The 23,118-nt window shown below is 40.2% G+C and overlaps 1 protein-coding gene across 1 annotated transcript in view; it reads right to left on the bottom strand.

Moving 5' to 3' along the window:
• The window catches only part of col11a2 (collagen, type XI, alpha 2), a 43,526-nt gene extending 33,399 nt beyond the window's left edge, over nucleotides 1-10,127 (bottom strand). Inside the window, exon 1 of the mRNA XM_075449037.1 lies at nucleotides 9,729-10,127. Within this exon, the coding sequence (XP_075305152.1) occupies nucleotides 9,729-9,846 (118 nt within the window). The 5' untranslated portion in view covers nucleotides 9,847-10,127. The remainder of the gene's footprint in view (nucleotides 1-9,728) is intronic.
• Between the last annotated feature and the right edge of the window lie 12,991 nt (nucleotides 10,128-23,118).

Here is a 23,118-nt window from a genome sequence, read left to right as displayed (position 1 = left end):
ATTAAAAAAGCAAGCAGTGTCCATATTTTCCTGACCTAAGTTATTCACCCTCATTCCCGGCTAAACTGTGTGTATATGAGGTGCACCAGAGAGCCAGATTTGTTGTTAACAACCATTTAAAGTCACTCACAGCCAGCCCTGCTGTGATACTTGCCATAATAAACTTTCAGTGTCAGTGATGCATTGCTCCAGTAAAATCTACGTTATACATGAAAAGGTTACAACCAAGCCCATCGATGACACAGCCAATGAAAAAGGATGTTAGTTTTCATTTCTCATTCTACAGCCTAAAAGAAATAGACTTTAAAGTTTCACCTCAAAGGCTCAAACAGAGAAATATTTATGGAGAAATCATGTCATTATGCCTCTTTCAACTTGTTTGACAAGCACAACCAAGCATGCAACAACATGGCACTTAATCTGATAATAAGACAGATTCATTTTACCACTTGGGACATTGCTGCTATATATGTAAACCACTGGAGGTGAGAAGTGCAAAGCCACCAAATGAAATCACGCAGCACATACTTTTAAACACATTGATCCTCAGTCAAAGCTTCACATCTGTTCCAAAAACATATACCAGGATGAATGTATATGTCATAAAGGTAACAATGTTGCAGCCATTCACATTGAAGCCATTTTCATATTTTATGCTGGGACCTAATGGGACATTTCCTTGTTTTTGTTCTCAAATCTCACTGGTCCCATCAGAGGTTATGGGACCAGTGAGGTCCCATATGTTTAGGTGACACCCAACGTCTCAGAGGTAAGAGTTAGTCAAAGAAGCCCACAGATGGTAATATTTATTCAGACGGGGCAAACGGTGCGCTAATACTGCTTCTGGACGTCTAGACCACAGCCTATTAACGTCACTCTACACCAAAGAGAAAAAGAAGAGGAGGAGAGTAAAATGATGAGATGGAGAAAGGAGAGAGGCCAGGAAGAGAAATATGTAGGGAGGAGGAAAAGTAAGAGCTATATGTGGTGAAATGCTGTTAACCATCCAAACAGAAACTTCCTGAAAAAAGCTGCTTGATGTTGGAGCTGAACAATTCAACAGAAAGAGAAAAATGAGACAGTTCAAACAGAAATTAACTGAAAAGGAATTATATATAAATTATATATAAAAAACATTCTATACTACTGAGCTAAGTTTTCTATGAAAGAATATCTGATTAGTATGAGACTGGTGATAAATATAAACCTTCATACGAGGACCACTTCTCTACTTTATGACAGAAAAAAAAGTTTGAATGCTTATCCAATATTTGAGGGAAAATCCGTTATTTAAAGTATGGGAATAAATCAATTTTTACAGTAATTTTCTGCACAGGAATGCTGCAAATGAAACAAACAGGTATAACAGGAAGGAGATCTACATGAGGAAGAGGTTGGGAGGCAGAGGTTCAGGAAAAGGTGGAGCGTGTGTGTGTTTTGGGGGGTCGGGCAGTGACAGTAGACAGCATGGTTCTGTGATGGCAGGATATTGGATCAGATTGCAGCCTGAGCTCCCCCAGTATGTCCAGTACAATGTGCTGCTCTGTTCCCCGCTGCCTGCCCAGCTCACATCTGCAGCCGGGGCCCTTCCTGCCTGGAGGACCACAATCACGACAAAAACACACCCACAAAAAATAACACACTCAGACGCAGAGGTACACACAGCCCAGGCAAGGAAAACTGCACCTATACACCTCACGGGACGAGGAGTGGCGCATATGAAACTAGACAAGGTGGGAAAACAGACAGCCGAGGGGCACAAACTCTCTTTCTTTACTTTCTTTTTCTTCCTCTTCCTGCTCCCTCAGCCTCTCTTACCATAAGCGCTCACAGATGGCTGCAGACTTTTGATGTAAGTGTGGGCCAATTACACTGCTGTCATTAAGGCAGGAAACAGGACTCCCAGGCACGTGAGAGCAGTCACAACCAGGGCTGTGTAAGTAGAGATTACAGTAGCCTGAACAGTTACACCGACTGACAGTTGCACTGGCAAAAGTCCAATGAAAGAGACCATTACAGTGCTTTAATGACATAAACTTCTCTACTTTATGACGGTAATTATAATTCTTGTTCTTTCTCCTCTTAATGCTCTTTATGTTTACATATTAATAGCACAGACAGGAAAACTAAATAAAGTCTATAGGATACTTATATTTACAATAAATATATATAACAAAACACTTTAAATTCTGATAAATCCAAAATACTTTCTTAGCTCATCTAGGATTATAATCTTCAAGAGAGCTGGAGTTAAACCTAATAAAACTGCTTTGAAAATGAACTGAGATGCTTTTGGTGTAAAACGAGGCACTGTAATATGGTTTGACTATATTTTGTCAACAGGTCCCCCAGACGGAAACAGTCCTGTCACTGTAACTCTATCCTTATCAGTCCAACAGAACCACCACTGACCAAACAAGCAGACCACCAGCTTATTACATCCTGATAAATTAACATGTGTGATGTACTCAGTGTGGCAGCAAATCTGTAAAATGAAGTGCTGCTAAAGTTGCAGTGCTATTTGCCCATGTGATGTTGGAACCACTGCAGTTCCCCACAACGGCCACTAGATGGAGCTGAAATAGATTTAATTTTACAGAGCACAGTCGAAGTCTGTTGCAGGGCTGAAACCACTTGATGTTAAACACACACACACACACACACACACACACACACACACACACACACACACACACACACACACACACACACACACACACACACAGAAGTGTTTACATGCATACACACTTTATAAATAGCTGCGTTCACAGGAGTGAGAAATTAACTTCACTAATTCTTGGTGACAAGGAAATATTGAGCTGATTCTGTTCATTCCGTCAGAATACACACAACCCTTCTGTTTAAACACAAAGCCGTTGGAAACGCAGATTTGACCTCGTATGTAAATAATGTCAGAGAGAGGATTGTTGGTGAAGAAAGTTTACACAGTGAAGGAATTCAACTTGTTCTGCTAAAGCCTACATGACACCCTTAACACCTCCAAAAATGATCAAATAACAGGAATGAGAACTCCTATAAGGGAAGCATGTGATGCAAAGAAGTATAAAATTAACATATTTCATATTGGTCTGCCTGCTTATTTCAAGCAGTTTATGAAGAATTAGTCAGTCTGGGCAAATCTAGATAAAACTAAGATAAAACCATTAAGATAAAACAAATTGGTAATTGATCAAGTTGAAATATTAATAAACTTATATGTATAGCATGTGAGTACAGCTACACATAACTCTGACCTGTGGATCTGACAAGTTCACTTCAGAGGAAAATCATGTACTTCCTCTGATGGGCTTTTTTGTTTGAGATGTTTTCCGTTGCAATCTCTATTTGAGCATTATGTACCTGCACATAGGTGTGTGCGGGTGTACATGTGCCCTTTCCTTCTCTGGCACAGCTGTGCCAAATACCAGACGCACACGTCAGCTGACACGTTGACCCCTCACCTCTCACCTTTACACAACAGGCCACATTGTTAGACACACAGAGCAAGATGGATGTGCTACACTGACCACAAATGATCACACACGCACACACACAGAAGCCAAAGCACACAAATTCATCTGTACTCTTATCCTCTGTCTTAGTGCTGCAGCTTCCAGCCGTTTCCAAGATTAAGCTGATAAATCAGAGAGAACATATAACATATTTTGAAAAGCCCAACATAAACAAATATCTAAACTGACAAATGTAAACTAAACTCCAGTTTTTTCCTCAGTCACCAGCTGTCTCTCCACCCAGCTAACCACAATGGTAAAAAGTATGAGCAGTACTCAGACTGCAGAGTATAATTTCCAGCAAGGAGCTCTATAGTTATGATTTATTTATAATGCAATGAGTATACAGACAGAAAATCAATTATGGGTCCAAACTGTACAGAAGGACTCATTTAAATATACACTTTTTTATAAGCCGAGGGTTTGGTTTGTCATCGTAGGTTAAATTATCATGTCAACGTTCCAACATGTCTGCCAAGCTGCGGCGAAAGAGGAAGCACAATACTTTTAGCTATATGAATGTAAGTAACTTACATTTATGCAAGACTTGAGAAAATGTTTTATGATATTTAGTAAAAAAAGAAAAGAAGCAAACTAGAGGGCAACAGATAAAACATGAACTGTGCTGCAATTCAATAAAATAACTCACAAACTATTTAAATCAGAGTATATTAAAATAAGAAAAAAAACTGTCTCCATATCAGCTAAACATTGGATATAAACGCCTTTTGTATATGAATACCAGAAGTATTTAAGTGTTTAATCCTGAACTTAGCTGCATGTGTGTTCCTGCAGTATCATCATGCATTCATGGGATTATAACCTTAAACTTAACCTTTAACAGGCCAGTAGGTCCTTGTTCAAAGTCAAATAATCCTGTGACAAACAAGGAAAAACCTTCTTCCCCCTGCTACTGATAATACCTTTCCTTAAGCTCTTTATTCTTTGTTTTTGGCTGTTCAGACCTATGTCTATAACACCTACATTAATGACTCTTTTCATTAGTCTCTACAGCATCCACTCTGGCTCTGCTGTGCCAACGTTTACAGTATGCAGCTCCCTGTGTAGCATTATGTGGTCTGTGCCAGTCTGTCTGTGCTCCACTGATGCTGCCAGCGTGTATCATGCTGGAGTCTTGTGTGGTTTCAGGGCTGCAGGCCGCAGGCTGAGTTTGGATCTGAGGGTGGATACTGACACCACAAGGCCTACATGGGACCAGAGGGCCCTGACCAGGAGAGAGTCAGAAGTTCCCTAAAAGGTACCATCATGTGGAATAAAAAGCAAGGCCATGAATTAACCAGAAAGTCCCTGATGTGCCTGTGCTGACTGATAAGGACTGTTTCAGTCTAACCTATTGAAGTTTATATCGGTTCAACTAATTTAACATTGTCTTGCTTATTCCATGATACGTTAAATCTGTCCACAGATATTCAACATTTCAAACATTAGTTTTAACTGAAAACTGTTCTGTGCTGATGGGGATTAAAAATAACTGCTGGAGCCCAAGATGTGCAAAAATTAGCCTTCTCAGGAGGAGTTAAAGGGTTTTTCCTGCAGGATCCCTAAAGATGCATCAATCTCCATTTCACCCATATATCGTTTTATTCTTAAGATATAAGCAAACTAAGATTTGAAGATATGCAGCTACTATATTCAAATTTGTTAAAAAAAAAAACAGATGTAGTCAAACCAAATAGATCATAAAACACTTTTTTAGTTTGGAAATCCCCACATCGGAAATACACCTTACATTCTGTGTTTTTATAGGTGTAATTTAACTGCAGCAAGTGTGTGGAGACGGTGGGTAAAGAGCGCCGCAGGGGGAGAACGGGAGGACTTTGACTAGTTGTGACGTGTTGTGTTGTGGGTCTTGCTAAAACATTTAGTCTGAGATGCTGTTTCTCCAGCACTGCATATTTCAGGAGAGTATAACTCCTACAGACATTCAGACAGTGAAAAACATAAAACACCTGAAGACAACGCCATTTAAGGTGAAAAGCAAAGGTATCATATACTGGAAACCAGTTAATGTTCTTGTAAGCACGTAAAAAAGAGTTTTATTTGGAAGTTAAACCTGTTCATGCACACTGTATTTGTGCAAATTCTTCTTCACCCTATGGATTCACTTAAAATAGGTTAGAAAATAGTGTTTGGCATGCTGTGTTTTAATCTGTGTATCAATATGCTGTCTCCCTGCCTTTCTCACAATGCATGCTGGGATAGGATGTAGGCCAATAAGCCTTTTCAAAGCCAAAAGGTTTGGAGAGGAAATAAAATAAATGCTTTATCCTTTTTAAAATATTACATAATCAGGGTTTTTTTTGCATCAGGAAACTCAAATAACACTTTCCACTGAAGTTAAAGCCAACAATTAAAACTATTTTCAAATCGATAGACTGTACTGGTGTCTGGAAAAGAGATGTACATTAACATTACATGTAAAACACACAGCTGGTCTCCACGCCCTCCTACATCGACTTCCTAGAAGCAGCAAAATAACAGTGACTAGGAATAGTATCCTATACAGACAGTCTGTCATTATAAAGTTGGCACACGTGCCTGCCGTCCTTGTACATCTTCTGCTAAAACAGAACGTCTCAGAGGAATGATACACTCACACAAACCACCAAATCATCACCTATAAAAGAGAGGAAAAAGGAACAGGGATCTTCTGCTCACTCTGTTCCCTAAAGTCTACATTGCTAATGTGGTTTTGTCTCAGAGAGGCTTCTAAAAGTTTACAGTTTGAGGGAATGTCATGGTTTAGAGCTGAGGTCTGAGAGGTGTTAATTCATATCTCAGCTTTGACTTCTGTGTGTTTTCTTACAAAATGTAGAGAAGCCACTTTTTACAGGCTTCAAAACCAACTTTCCAGAGACAGTTACAGAGAGGTACAAAGAAAGAGAATGAAATCCCACATAAATTCAAGGGAATCTGCATTGAAGTGTCAGCGATGCCAGCATTTTTCAGCATTTATGTCTGTGTAGACTGGTGGACACTAACTGGTGTTACATACAGCCTGTTTTTCCAGATTGTGTTGCACAATCAGTGCAGCACTTTTTTTTTTTATCAAACATGGTTAAGTTTTCAGTTGAGCTGTAATGGAGGTTTGTTAATCCAGGCCTAGGAGCAGAAATGTGGATGCAAAATGAAAGCAAGGGCTACCTGAAAGTTTCAGCTCAGGGCAAAACATTTCTAAGCTTTAAGTAAACTTTCAAAGTTTTGAAATGCAGTTATCACATCAAAATATTTGAATATTCTTGGTAAATCATTGGCTTGCAACTTTTTAACTAAGCGTGATGTTAGCTGTTAAGTGGGGACTGATGGACCATTTGGATGACCAGATGACTGCTCCTCCTCAAGTCCCAAAAGAAAAAGAACATCCTCCCAACATGCCAAGAATGTCCCTGCGTGGACCTGGAAAACAATGGGTAAGAGAGACGGAGGATGGATAAATGTGAATCACTAAAGCCACAGGATTCCATGGTAAAATTAAGACAAGGCGGTGGAAAATCAAGAGGGCAAAGTTAAAGATGTCAGCCTGAGTCACAGGTTAACAGAAGCCTGAAATACTGCACACTTCCATAGTCACGGGAGTGAGCTGTCAAAGCCTGCTCTGCCAACGCATATAGCTTTATTCAGCACCATGGGAGAGACAGAGAAAAAAAGGGAGAGCAAGTTTATGTTATGTTTAGCCAGTCTGACACAGACTGCCCTTTGAGTAGCTCTCTGCTTTGAAATGAGGTTAAGGAACATCCATGTCAAGAAAATATTGCCCTCTGATTTTCTCCCTCTTTGAACAAACCAGGGCTTTCATGCCTTTTTGGGCCAGCTGCTCTTTGGGTGATCGCCGTTCCTCATCCATCCCTCTTCCTTTTACTTCATTCTCCCAAGGAACAATGAATAAACATGTGAGATTCTGACCATTTTTATCTAAATTGGGCTTTCACTACCTGGGTGGGGCGCTCCAACGGTTTACACCCACAGCTGCAGCTGCACCACACAGACTCGCCATGTACGCAGCGCTTCGGCGCTCTGGATCAATGTGCGCATGCAGGGACTGAGATCAGACACGAGCTTACAGATAGCAGGACGGTTTTATCTGCGTCACACTGACATTATCACATGATCAAATTATTTTGATACTTTTTAAGCTAACGAAACACCTCCTCTGTAAGCATCCTTTAAGATGAGAAACCCAACCCCCCCGACGCGCTGCACACAGAGGCACATTCACACAGAAGAGGCATACATTTCCACACCCTCAGCTGGGAGAAAACATCCATAGCTTACGGACGCATATACACAAACATAAATGTATAAAGCGCACATAGACAGGACACAGTAAAATCTTTCACTCCCAAACCCCAGCGACCGAGGTGCTCCGCCAAATAATCCCCTATTCATAAAAAGTAAAAATGTCTCAGGCTTCCGCCTCCAAAATACACACGGGAGACGACGGGAAGGTGTAATCTCTCAATCCGAAATTGGAAACGTGGCCAAAGACTACAAAAGATGAGGGCGAATTTCTAAAATATTCTAAAAAAAAGTTGCTGTAAATTTAACCTGCTCTGGTGTCTCTGCCTAAAATGTGCATGTTGCGTCTCAGCCAGACATCTCTCGCGCTGTAACTTAACAACATATATCCTAAAGTATTCAAAAGTGTCTGTTGTGGTAAAATGGAAATCATGGCGTGCCATCAAATGCATTCAATTAGATCTGAACTCATGTGTACTCAGGTGAATCAATGGTTTCTCTGTGTCAAAAATAACCCAAAGTCGACTAGCGGTGCGCAAGGGAACTGCTCCGCATACAGATCATTCCAGTGGCAACTAATCTATAGAGTAACCTGGGAGAGTAGGAATAGGAGAGGGTATACAACTTGACAATAATGCACCGTATAGTGTAAAACTTTAAATAACCCGGACACTTTATTTTCTATTTTCATAATCTTCCACAGCTTAAAAACAAAAATATAACCGAACTGCACTTATTAACGTCTTAAGGCCTAATGAAAAAAATAGTCCGATGTTTCAAACCATTCAAATTGCTAAGTCATCTTAACATAAAGTTAATGAAATGCCTCAATATTCCCTCCTTAAACAGTCAGAGGCAGTGATGGTGCACAGGCTGGTGCACAGGCTGAGCTGGTAAAGGCCAGCCTAACACTGTCCACTTGGCAGCCTGTACCCACGGCCCAGAATACACAAAGCGTCACATTCAGTGAAAAACACAAACTAAATATCTTTTAACGAGATGAGGGGTGTAATCCTGCCTAAAAGGCACCAAAGCAGGTGTTTGCACCGTCCTACCCTATGCCCCCCTCTGGATAATGAGTGGCACAGAGATGGGTAAAATGACCAACAGCCCATCACAACAATAAGCATTCCTAATGTTGAAGTTATTTTGAAGGTAGAATATAAAAGCTAAGCCAAGATTAATCACGAAAACAATTAAAAACACCTTGATGCATAAGAATTTTGATTTCAACGTCTAACTGCAACATTTGGTGAGGTGACACCTGTCACCAGCAGACTGCACGCACTGTCTGAGAGGGAGAGAGCTGAAGAAATTAAGTCAACAGAAGTGAGAAGTCTTTTATTGAGAAAAAATCAATTATTTGTACATTTTCATAGCATAAAAAAGCAATTCAAACGCTTCGATAACCCAGCATGCCTTTATAGCATGCGTCAAGCCAAATTAGATTAAAAAGGCAATTTTAGTTTAATTTGTGTTTGTTTACTAAGTGATGGATAATTAGAAAGTTGCGCGTAAAATCCCCTGTTTACCTATAACTCTATCATTGAGTACTCATATTTCACACCATTTATTCGTGTTTCCCAACAACTTATTATATTATAATTACCAAAACGGCCCATGGCATGATACAGTCACATGAAGCATTATGGAGTTGGGAGTAAGCAAAAGTTACCCCGGGACTCGGGGAATTTGGCTGAAGCGCACAAAGCATGGACTTCTAGGGCAACATATGCAGGTTTCTCAGCAACAAATACTAATGAGAGTTATATGTTTGGGCATGAAGTATGTCAAGTGTGCCAGTTCCCGATAATGGATGAGGCGCACATCCATTACGCACACGGTTAATTTGAATAGACTAGAAAAAAAAATACCAGTTTTAGACAACAAAACACCAGGTGCAGCTGAGTGACATCTACACGTCTTTTTGAAAAAATATCAAAAGAATAATTGTCTTACCTGCTCGCACAACGGTCGTTTGGCACAAGGCGAGCGCCACGGTCACCAAGGCGAAGGTTGAGAGGTCCATGCGCCACGGTCTCCGTTTCTTCCGAATCAGACATTCTCCAATATCCATAGTGGTGCAGTTGTTTGCCGGCCTGGTTGAGCTGTAAATGTAGGATATGGGAGTGTTATCCTCTCACAGAAAGCCAGTCGACGAGGGGAGCCCGACTGAACCTTCTGCGGGGCAGCAGACAAAAAGGCACGCCTCTGGAGACGTCTTCAACTCTCTCCCGGAGACTTTCCTGGATGAGTAATGTTTGTATTAATGCATAAAACCTAAACACTAAAAGGGGTACGGGGTGGATAAATATCTTTTATTTGATCGTTTAACCCCTTAGTGCTAATGCCCCATTGAGTCAGACTGGGTACGAGTACCCAAAGTGGAGAGAGCAGCAGAGAGAGATCTGGAATTACGCTCTCCCTCCCTTCTCCCTCTTTCCCTCTCTCCTTCTTTACTTTCCCAGCCAGAGAGTGAGAGCGTGTGTGTGCGTGAGTGAGAGAGAGTGAATGGCAAAAAGGCAGAAGAGAGAGAGCGAAAGAGAGAGAGAGAGAGGGCGTGCGTAACTGCCCGCTTGGTTCATGCACGTAGATGTACATGTGAGAGACTGTGATTGCGGACTGTAAGTGTTAATGACAGGCAAAACAACGGCGACTTTCTTTCAGCTGAGTTCGTGGTTTGATGCTGGTCAGTGGAGTTTCTGCGGACAGTTAAAGCATTTTCTACTCGTTTCTGATTCTCTGAAAAAGCCTTTGTTACGGAGAGGGGCTGCCAAAGTATCCCCCTTTATCTTCTTTACCTCCCTACTTTCTGAGACACGTAGCGGCTAAATTTATAAACCCAGCAGAACTTTTCAGGTAAACTGTTCTTCAGACAGCTGGATCGCGCACCAAGCTGAGCTGCCGAGCCAACCAATCAGACTTCTGTCCGCGCCACCAACCACGCCCCTTTCACCAAGACTCGGAGTTCCCCTCTGGCTCTAATTGGTTAGTCCCAGTTTCGCAGCATCAACTCAGGTGCAGAGAGTGGATGAGAGAATGGGATGAAAGGTTCAGGATAAATCTGTGATGTGATCAGATAAAAAAAAATCAAATTTTCTCTGTCACAAACATACGGAGAAAGTTTTATCATTAATATTATCAATATTATTTTATAGTTCAGTTCAGACCCTCAGGGGGGCTATTTGGTTTGCAGCAGCAGTTAAGAAAACTCAGACAGAAGATAAGACATAAATACACAACAACCAGCCACAAAAAGATGCTTGTTACAAAAGAGTCCATTGGGATATCAACACTAATGAAGAAAATACTTGGAAAGACAGAAAGACTTGGAGAATCTGCCAAGAAACACTGATGCCTAACATGTTTTTTTTCTACTGCAAAAGCGAGACTGAAGTTAAAGTCAAATGGGCTATTCTTTTTCATTGGTGCGGCTAATTTGGCTGTTAACCAAAAAACAGATGATGGTTTAGATATGCACAACCATGCGGTCTTGTACATATCTGACTAGAAAATTGTTCATTGCATTTATTTGCTTATCAAAGATTACTCAATCAGTAGTAGACAGTACTGGAAAAATTGACTTGGAATAATTCATAGTGGGCATTTTTGAGGAAGAACAGATTAATTATCATTGAATATCATTCACACAAGGGAATTAATTTGAGCTTCTCTCATTTTTTCAATTTAAAAGCAATTCTAATGCAACAAATAAGTTATAAAAACAGTAAAATGAATAAAAATCAGACATAGAACGTAGTATTCATACATACATATTGCACGGCTCTGTATTTCTGTGGGCTATCTTCAGGTATTTATAGTCTAACAGCCCATGGATTAAAACTGTTTTTGAGAGAGTCAGCCCAGCATTTGAGTTTAGTTTGTAATTAAGGAATCTGTCACCTAGTCCAACATTAATTTATGTGTTTTTATGAGTTCTGGAACGGAGGAAGAAAACAGGCTGAAGAATGTCAGGATTTGGTCGCAGGGGCAAAAACATTTTAACAAAACCACTTTAGTGCTGGTTTTGTTCTTTTTTTTGTGTGATTTACTGACAATGAAATAATGCCTTCGAAGATTATCTCAAACTACGATAACACCGCAGCAAACCGTGTGTAACAGTGAGCCAACGGAACTGAACTGTAGATTCATAAAAAAGTATAGAAGTCACTGACTGTTTTTGTGAAGGTGCAAAATATCAAACTACTACTTAAATCTAATTCTAACAGTAACCTAAAGACACATTCCTTTCATAATTTCAAAGTTGCTTTATACCTGTCGTAAACACTTAAAAGAATCTTCTATTCCAATTTCAAAGCTCTCCTGTGTGCCCAGCTGTCTGTCTTTTAAGTGCTTCTGCTTTTACACAGCCCACTTTCTTTGAATGCAGACTTCACATACAGAAAGCAGTAATTAACCATAATTATCCCTCGATGCCTCTATACCACTCACTCTTTCTCACTACCTTTAATTTCTTTCCCCCATTTGTTTGTGATTTTCTGAGGGGTGTGTTTGCAGTTGGTGGTATTTTCCAAGATAACTACCCTCACTCTCATTCTCCTAAAAGGCTTAGTTGCAACAGAAAAAAGAAAAGATAACACTGTAACTCCTGTTTACCCTAAGAGTGGATACTGACAGATTAATAGTTCTGGGACACTTTAAATGGGATGTCACAAATACAGAAAGATTTTTCAATGCAAGTGTTGAAATTTTCTTTTGTTGCACTTTATATGCCGTCATACTGTCTGTGTTTACATGCACCAATGAGTCGATCTGCAGTTATAGCTTCATTTGACCAGTTCATTTCATCAGTGTTCTTGTCCCAGGATACATGAACAGGAGAAGAATTAAGTCATATGAGTCAAACCTTTCTATTATTGGCTAGGAATCCAAATCAGATGGTGTCCTGCTGCCTGCCAAAATAATGCACATTTTCCTCCCTGTAACACTAAATTTTAAACTATTCAAACTATTCACTAGAACGACATTATTTTTTAATCCATAGTGTGTCAGACTCAGTAAAACTGCACTGACAGAGCAGATCAGAGGAAGAGTTTGCATGCACACATATACATTAAAAATGACATTTTGTTTGAGTGTAGTAAAAATATTGTAGTTACTGACTTTACCACAGAATGTGATTGCTAATGTCTTGTAGGACAGAAAGCTACAACACTGTAAGCATATATTGTAAAATAAAGTAAAGAGGATTAATTTGAGGCAGTTAAGACACATTTTAAGGCGGGAAATATAACTAGGACAATTTGTATGTAGCTTAAAGAGTAAATAAAGTGTATCAGTTTGAATGGATGCAGATGTATTGACAGATGTTGGTTATGCTTATTATTGGGGCTCATTAAAACATAAAAAGCCCTCTCTAGATGCCGCGTTTGGCATGTCCCTTCTGAGCTACTGTAGCAACGTAGTGGAGGGTGAGTAGGGTAACCCACCGTGTTTTAGATTGAAATAGCTTGTTCTAAAGTACGAAAACATCGTGCATTTCTGCCTGTACATCTCCCTAACTGATAAACACGTGAGCTTTCAACAGCTCAACTTAATAAAAAGTTCCCCTGATGTTTCTAATAGATGCTAATTATACAAAAGCCTAATTAGTTTAAGTTTCAGATGCCTTGGCTAAAAAGAAAATGACACAGACATTAAACTTTTGTTAGGGATTTCGGAAATGGTAAAACGGTACAACATGTACCACAACCCTCAACATGGAGACTGCGTCAGTTTCTGCCAGCGTGGCCGCTTTCCCTTCAGACGTTTTTTTTTTAACTTGTGGCCTCATGCAAAGATTGACCCCACCGTCTATTTTCCTAGTTATAAAAACAGTACGATGCCCATGTTTTAGCTTCAGTCTAGCGGTAATGTTCTGTCTTTGAGTTTACATCCACGACTGCCAACAGAAGAAAATGTGCCGCCTGCTCATAAGAAACTACGTTGGTGAGCTTTGATGTATGTGCAATGAGAAGGAGCGGCTGCTATGTGATCATTCTGTGAAGCCATCATATAGGCTGCTGCATCCAGCAATCATAGAAAAATAAGGACTGGTCACTTTTATATATAGCCATTACCATATGAATACCAAGGGGAAAATATAGAGAATTTAACATTTTCAGATGTTGCAAAAAAGTTTTTTTTCTTGGAATAAGTAAAAAGGGCGGACCAAGATCAAAAGAACAACCACAGATAAATTAGAGTCTCAAACCAAATATTGGTGCTTTTAATGCAATAAAAATCAGTATACATAAACAACAAACAGCCTCAATGTGCTATTAAATTGATTTCCTGGGAAATATTTGTATTCATGGCCTCTTTTCTGAGATGCTATTTTCTCTGCAAGTAGTTGTACTAAATCAAAGTGTCCAGGAAATGCTCCCTCAGTGCTGCTGCTGCTCTAGGTTTTTATTTTGGCTTTCTGGACGCACTGGACAGAGTGTTTCTTTTTGAGGACAGACTGTTTGGTTCTGGCCTCCTTGTGCTCTGAAAGTAGATGCCACAGGCTGTAAAAAGAGACACCCCAAGAGACATCTGTGGTTTAAGTTTGCACTGGGCTTTGTACGTAAGTGTATGTGCATTTCTTATTCACATTGCCTCACTCAAGTCAAGAACCATTGTTGCATCCATGGTTTAAACACTGCAATGATTTTCAATGATTGTGATGCCCTCTGTATTCTAACACAAGTAGGAGTCGTCTCTTAAAAGTAGCCTGTGTGTGCACCTCATATAATTTGATAACTTACAGAACATTTTGGGGGGAATCATAAAGACAAAGAGAGCACAAGGAGAATAAAAGTTAATTCATGAAATCAGTCGGCAATGGGGAGATGAAAGCAGAAAGAAAGTCACTGGTGAGTGTTAAAAAACGCAAATTGGGTTAGGTTAACTTTTAAAAAATAACAGACGCCAAAACAGATGCAGCGGTTGTAGATGTTAGTTCACATGGAAGCAACAAACACATGCTGTGATATGCTATCATGTTTGGTTGTGCAGTTATTAAAGTATCTATCACAACTTTAGTTTTCCTGATATTTAGATGTAAACTTTTACCTTCAAACAAAGTCTTTAAACATAAATGTTGCTTACATCCAGCTGTAATTTATTCCATCAGTATAAGCACACAGATACCACATAAGGCTCCACAGATACTGATGCTACGTGACTTCACAGCTTAATATTCTTTCAAAGAATTAATGAAAAATTAGTCAAAAGTTGCCAGTTAAGTGCTGTTTTCATTCAGCTGGGTAAAAACGTGTAACAACTCAATATCATAAAGGGTTTACAGGTACTGTATATCGTCTTTGCTTTACTTTTTCTTCTCATCCACTCCCCTCTAACACCCAAACCAAAGGCTGTATGCAGAGTATATTTAACTAAAGGCAGCTCCATAACAGGTGCTTATTCTTACTTCCACTTGCATTGGTTTGTGGTGTGTCCAAAGATGACAAAATTTAATTCAAACAGTATTTTTTATTTAAAGAGCAAACTATAGAAATGAAAAAAAGTCGGACACTAATTTTCCTATTACAAGCATGTAAAATAGTTACAGTGTGCACACCTGTGAGGGGAGAGAAAGTCTGTTGGAGGTTTCAAACATATGTTATCACAACCACTGAGGTGTGTAGCATAAAACTTGCAAATAATTAACTGCACCCACAGACATTTGGGGTGGCGTCATATGCAGCAGAGTGGTTGTTGTTTCAGGTTACATGTGGTTGGAAAGTTCTACTTGATAGGTAAGATAAAGTAATTCTGTTCACCTCTGTAAACGAAGGCTTGATTTTTCATTTTGCATCACTAAAAACATACACTTCCATAGAACACTTACATTGCATCATTCATTTAATAAAGTAACCATTAAATCTCATTATGATTTCACAGTCACAGGAAGTAAAATGAAGAATTTGGCTTTAAAAGTTTGTATAAAGCAGTTTTACTGATTCCTCCAGTAAGCTCACACCCTTCAGCAAATGCAGCATAAAACAGTCCTTCCTTTGCAAAAGTATAATCCAAATAATCTCCTGAGCATCTACATTATGGAACTACCTCGAAATTCCAAAGTAAGGACTGCACATGTGACCCCACAGCAGCATGATTTCATCATCTGGAAACAGAATCTGTATTTTTTAAGAGGTGTGGCTGCTAAAATATCCTGACATCTAAAAGCAGGTGATTCCGTTTGTCTTACCCAGAAGGCGCAAGTCAAGATGAACCATTCAATTACATATTTAATCTTAAATGTCAGCTAAAGCTGAATTAATAAAGCCTTTTAATTAGCTGAGCTGATATTTAAGGGTTAGAAAAAACCCAGTTACCACAAAGTTTCCTTGAAGAGAACCTCCATCAGATGTGACCACCCTTCAAACTGAATTCTCACAATCCATCTAATCAGACAAACCTGGTGCTTAACAGGCTGTAATATCAAAGAGTGACTAATATACAGCTGACTTGGCTGCCTGATGTGGCAACATCTGGGTCAGAGCAAGCAAGACTTCAAGGATGGATGACATTGAGACGTGAGTGTCTGCAGAGGGAAAGCAAGAGATGGCATCGGCTCAGCGAGATGGACCCAGCAAGTGCCTGTGGGCAGCTCTCTCTGTGTGCTATTTCCAAAAGGAGAACCTTGTAATTACAATAAAGCGGCCATATTATACTGCTGACTTCCTTGAAAAGTCTGTATTTTACAGGGCAGGGCCACAAACGCACACACACCCTGCTAGCCACAACACTCCGAAATAGATCAGAGCAGGGTCTCGCCTGGGAGGAAACGGAGAAAGGGAGTGTACTGATACACTCGGCACTAACAGAGGGGTCAAAGAGTGTGATGAATACGCACTCAGGTCTGAGTGGTGAAGCTGCAAAAGGTGTGCTGGGCTGGGAAAAAAAAAAAAGGGAATTTAGTGAAAGAATGGGTCAGTGAATTCAAATATGGACAGCTAACACACCCAACTAACCACTGTACCTCGAAATAGGCAGGAGGGGAGGAGGAGGGAGAGGACAAGGGGTGACGGCAGGGCAGAGCGAGGGAGGAGGAGGTACAGCAAGGGTGCACACAAGTGGGTGTGTTTTTCTGTGTGGGCTGAGTGTTCATGAGCTCTCAAGTTAGCGTGCCAACTGATGTATAACAGATCATACATGTGTGTGTGTGTGTGTGTGTGGTGAGGTGTATATATGAGCACACCGTGTATTTTGCTAAAGTACCCAAGTCTTTTGATGATGTTTGTTTAACTGATTTCAATGTGTTTGTTACCTCTTCTTCAGGTTTCTCTTCTGTACGTCTGTTAAATCTCTGGTTTCCAACAAAAGCTAATTCTTCTTAGAGGAGTTCGAAGGCAACTTCCTCCGTTTTAAATATAGCAGAAGTCGAACTCCAAGATTTGCTCAATTTAGCACAATTACTCTCTCTTAGAAGGTAATTTGCCCAGATGGTACATAATAGCCGAACTAATAAAAGGCAGTTAGAGAGACCAAATATGCTGTTCTGGGCCTCAAAGTAAATCATTTCAGCATATTTTGTAGGATTGAGTTTCATATGCGGTGCAATAATTTGTCTAAAAGCCACATTGTTCTACACAGAAGCAGTAGCATAAAAGATCATTATCTAACAACACAGAAATACATGATGCTGAAAGAAATGTGCCCATGTGTAATTCAATCTAGTTTTTTCCCCTCATAAATGCAGATGAATATTGCCTAAGCTTCAAAAAACCACATCTATATCAGCATCTAAATACACAAATCCCTGAAATGAAACAGAGCCAGAGATGGAGCCGAGCGATAGGACTCGCATGAGGGAACTGCAGCCTGGGAGGGGACCTTAGGGCCGTGGAAAGGTACAGGCAGGAAAAATCACAGGAATGAATAGAAAGGGAAGGGGGAGAGGAGGGCGGGTGGCGAGAGAGCTGGTGGTGGTGGTGGGGCACACAGGCATGCAGAGGGTGAGAGGGAATGAATGAGGGCCATTGATGAAGATTGAGAGTCCGCACAGGAGTAAAGGGAGGGGAGAAAGCAAGAGGGAGGGAGGAGGGATCAAAAGGTATTTACACATGGAGATTCCAGAATAAAATGGAGGTGTGGAGGGAGAAGGTGGATGGACGGATGGGCTGATGGATGCATCCCCAACTGACCTACTGACTAAAACACAGGGTGGGACCTCGGTGACTTTGACACGGCAGCATAGTTGTCCAAAGTCAAACGTTTTTCCACAAGTGAAGTCACCTCAACAGCTGTCAGCGAAGGAGAAACAAGCCGCTCGGTAAGGTTTTGAGCATTTCAGCTCAAAAGGTGAAAAAGTCTTTCTTTTTGTCTTATTCTTCTCCATCCAAAAGATACAAACAAGTTCTCCAGCCTAACAAACAATTAGGATGCTTGTCCATATTTTCAGTTAAAAACCCCAAAGGAGCATTTCTGAAATGGTTTAAATCACAGTTAACACTTTCAAAAAGAGCCACAAATTTACGCGAGGAGATTAGAGGGTTGGTGGTGGAATAAGCTCCAGGACGAACTGCAGCTTCAACACCAGCTCATGAATTTTGTTTTACTTTTGGTCTTAAGTTTCAGACTCTTGGTTAGGTTTAGCACTAATACATCATCTGATTTAAAGTTTGAAACATCTGTCTGAGATTCATTATGCACTTAATGATAACACTGGTTAGGCTCGGTAGTCCAAGCTCAGTCCACATATTGGTACATTATCCGACGTGAATCAGATATTCTGCATACTCAGTTGGTACATTGGATAAAGAGCGCTTTATTTAAACTGCGGTGGCTTGCCTACCTCGGCCACATCCTCTGGAAGCGGCTTTGCAACCCACCTCCACGCCAGCTCCTCCTTTTCAAACTGTGTCCATCAAGTCCTTCAGCCTAAATAACCATGAAGATGGCTTATCTGCACCTGAAGTTACAACCCAAGTGAGCGTTTCTGAAATGGCGTATAACAGTTTGCATTCTCAAAAGAAGCCACACGGTCTGTGTATGGAGGGTCTGTCCCTGATGTTGCACTCTTCCGAGCAGCATCCTAAGCCGCCTGTACCAACAACCTGTTGTTTTAAAGGGGAGGACTGACTCAAAATAAATGAAAAAATAAAATCGGCTCACCTGCACCATTAAACGAAGATGAAAAGTGAATCCACAGTAGCTAAAGAGTTTACATACTCCTGTTTTTATTTAACTTTTTCACCCGTTAATGAGTCACTCACAAACATGTTTTGTTCTAAACTGAGTAAAATTACAACAAAGCAAAAAATGAGTTGATAATTTTAAAGCAAACACTTGCTAGCTGCACATATTAACATGTATCTGTCCAACATCTGGCAGGACACAGCATCGTCAACCATAAACCTGGAACAATAATAATGAGAAATAATACTGTATCATTAAATCTAATTAACTTCAATAAAATTCTGTCTGTCACTTACTACTAACACTTATATAATAAGTACTTCTACTCCTTCACAAGGTCAGTTTTACTTGACAAACACTTTAATTCTTCTTTATATGACTTAATGATCTTGGAAAGCTTGCAAAGCTCAAAAGAAAACCCAGAAAGATCAAGAAACACAAAGTAAAAAACACTAAACAGACTATTCAGACCATGGATACTCCCAATGTTCTAGTTTAAATTGTAGATGCTATTCTTTGTGACGATGAAAGAAACCTCACCACAAATTAATCAGAGGGGACCTGAAACACAACTTATTGAGGTTTAAATCTTCTTCCACTAAAAGCCGTGATCCCCTGTGAAATAACTTGAGGGAGTAAAGAAAAACTTCTTCATTTACTCTCCTGGGACAGGAGAGCCTTTTTAGAGAGAGATGATTAGGCCTGAAAAACAAGCTTACGTCGGGGCTTTCCTCATTGTGAGGGATGAAAGAAGAGAAGCACCAAGAATGTGAAGCATCACAAGTATTTGGTTGGTTGAATGATGAAAGGACAGATGGTAGTGAAGCCCTGCAGCAACCCAGACTCATCAGTGGACGCTGTGAGGTCGAGGGGAAGGTCAGGTGGTTCAGTTTGGCAGTGGAGTGGCACCTTGCTGTACCTGACTGTTACAAAGATCTGTGGAGGAGCCTGAGCAGCAGCTGCTGAGCTCAGCTTCTAAAGGTTCAGAAGACCAGGGGTGTTAGTATCACTTTTTGTTAAAAACAGTACAGAATTGGTTATATAACAACATTACAAGAAGGAAAAGGTTCTGCATCTTAAAATGACATATTGAAAGAGTAAACTTGAGAACTTTATTTCAGTGAAATGATCTTAACCTCGTAAGAAGCATCCTCCCACTTATCAGTCTGTAGACAAACTTAAACTGTGCACCCCAACCTGGTGTAACTGTCATATAGATATAATAAACTAAATGAGTTGGAACAAACTGAAACAATCAGTCATTGAGGAATAAGATGATTTTAACAACTATAGTTTTTTTCAATGTCTTTTTTAAAGTTTACTGTTTGGCATAAGGTTAACAACAGTGTAAAACTGAGGAACTATCAGATTATAGTGATTATACACACCTTTACAATAAGATGCTATAAGCACAAGCACAAATATCTGGATAAAAAGCCTTGTGATTAAAATCAGAGTGCAAAGATTTATAAATAATTTAACCCTGTTTCTTATTGAAAACAGTACAAAACAGCGTAAAAAATGTTGAGACAGAAAACTTTTACACCGGCAACACTTTAAAGCAACACTAGAGAAGTCTGTGAACCTTAAAACTATGTGCTAATGCCGTGTACTGAAGTACACTGATTTTTTTAATGCGGATTCCTCGTCTCTGATATATTACAGTTCATAACTTTGGTTTCAAATCGTGCACGGCACTGTTTTTCTTTACGGTTGCATGACATTTTTGTGGGCTTTAAATGGTGTCTTTGTTGCTTCTTCAACATGACAACAAATTCCTGTGTAAGGCTGTAAATGTGCAGGGCTTACACGGAGATTGTTTTTAATGACAGTGGTGTACATCTCACACCTATAGGGGGCGCCAAAGAGCAAAACATTGCATTGGGGACCAAAAAATTGCAAAATTCTCGAGTGTTATTCTTATAAAACTGAAAAATTTTGGAAAAAGACACATCTTCTCATGAGTAGGTTTATGCAGACTTTTCTCTGGTATTGTAAACAAACCTGATCCAGAAACACTCCTGCATTCGTTGTACCCAAGCCCATTAAACTTTTACTGAAATGAAGTGGGAAAACTGTCCTGTGGCCTGACAAATCAGTCTGAAACTTCTTCAAGGATACAGCATCCTCGAAGATGAAAAGGTGAGGGAACCCTCCGGCATCATATTAGTGAACAGTTCAAAGCCAGCATCATGTTGGAGGTGGTACTAGAACATAGGACACTTGCAAATCTTTATGGGAACCAAATGCCGAAGCCTACACAAAGGTTTTTGGAGCAACATATGTTGCCACGCAGACAATATCTTTTCAGGGAAGACCTTGCTGATTTCAGCAAGACAAACTGCATTCTGCAAGTGTAACAACAGCTGGTTTCTGTTGTTAAAGAGTCTGGGTGCCAAGCTGACCAGCCTGTAGTCCAGACCAAAACATTTGGAACATTATCAAATGAAAAAATGCTACAAAACAAGCCTTTACACTGTTCAGCAACAATCAAGAAATCCAATCAAAATCAAGAATTTACAACTTTTTGCCATCAAACAGCAGTTCCGATCTTCAGTTCCAGGAGTGCTGTGAGAAGAAGAGGCTCTGTGATGAACTGGTGACCTGTCCAGGGTGCTCCCTGACTCTCAAATCCACATGTCAAATCCTGGCATTCAGTCTGTTGCATTTTCTACTTTTGTACTGTATGTTTGGAAAAAAAAAACAGCATGCAACAAATACAACAGCTTTGTCACATGAGCCTTTTTAAAAACAAATGAATAAAAACATAAAATTGCATGCTTTTCCACCTTATTTTACTGTACCTGAAACTTCTCATTTCTGCACTGGATTTTGTCTGCAGCATTATTGGTATCAGATGTACAACAGGCCAGGCAGTCCAAGCAATAAGAATGTTATATATGCTGAATTACCAATTTATCCTTCATGGTGAACAACTTTACTTTTATATTTGCAAACTTTAGATACTAGATACTAGACTTTGATTTCTAAAATATTAGTTGTTCAAGGAGAATTATGTCAGAATATTGTCAGAATTATGTCACATAAGGGAGAGCTTTCATGTGATTTTATGGATGTTTTTGGTCACAGACTTGAAAACGAATGTTTTATTATCAGCATACTGCCCATAAGTTGTCATCTCTGTCCTGCTGCACAGAATTCAACCCAAATTTAGACTCACACTCCCTATATTGACTGAAGCGACTACTTCTACAGATCAGTGAACGCTCAGTTCCACTCTCACAGAGCCGGCTGACAGAGGGACTCCTCAGCCGGCCGAGGTCAACAAGGAATGCACCGAGGGAGAGGGAGGGAATGTACCACAGGGGTGTTGAGGAAGGGGGTGGGGTGGCAGCAAAGGAAACACAGAGGGGGGAAACAGAAGGGTCTTTTGTGAGACAGGAAGCTGCTGAGACCAGGGCCCTCTCTCTGGGTACAGTAGAGAGGAGAGAAGCCTGGGATATGAGAAAGATGGCGAGGGAGAAAGATGTGATGGAGGGAAAGAGGAAAGTGCGCTGAGGAAGAAGGAGAAGCTCGACAAGACAAGGTCAGAGAGTGAGAAGATAACGAGGGGTGCCAAAGAGGAGGTAGAATGAGGGCTGAGAGATGGAAGAAGCCACAGGATGGAAGATACTCAAGAGGGAAGAGTTAGATTTAGTGCCCAGAAGCTTACATGCTATTTATTTTTCCCATGAATGTGGCACATGGGTGGACCATTTGAGCATTCCACCCCAGTATTCATCATGGTAGAAAACTGCACTAAACAAGTGCAGTACACTGAAAAATGTCAAATTCTGCATATAACAACAACACTTGCAGCCTGCAATAAAAAAAAAAAAAACATCCAGTCACCAGACGTAAGAATGTGCTGCCTATATGAATAATTGAGGTTTTGAGCCAGTCCAGTTTTAGAAAGAAACTAAATCGGGATTATTTCAGCAACTGTGGTGTGGCGCTAACAACATCACGGAACAGGGTCTAGTTTATTGCTGGACTAGCAAACGATAACAAAGTATTTCAACTAAACTGACAATCTTACTCTGGGCAGCTGTATGTTTTCATTTAGCTAATGGCAGGCTACATATTACAGATGTCAGCAAGAGGCTGGGAAGTTGGCAGGTTGATATCTGGACTCACAGGTGCAGGACAAACTGGGGTGGGAAAAAGTGGAAGATAGCTGCCCACGATTACAGACTTTTTTAAGGTGCCTCTGAGTAAGGCC

The sequence above is a fragment of the Odontesthes bonariensis genome, chromosome 18 (genome assembly GCF_027942865.1).
Source record: "Odontesthes bonariensis isolate fOdoBon6 chromosome 18, fOdoBon6.hap1, whole genome shotgun sequence".
Classification (NCBI taxonomy): domain Eukaryota; kingdom Metazoa; phylum Chordata; class Actinopteri; order Atheriniformes; family Atherinopsidae; genus Odontesthes; species Odontesthes bonariensis.
The sequence above is the reverse complement of the archived record's forward strand: the minus strand, read 5'-3'. Positions and strand labels throughout refer to the sequence as shown.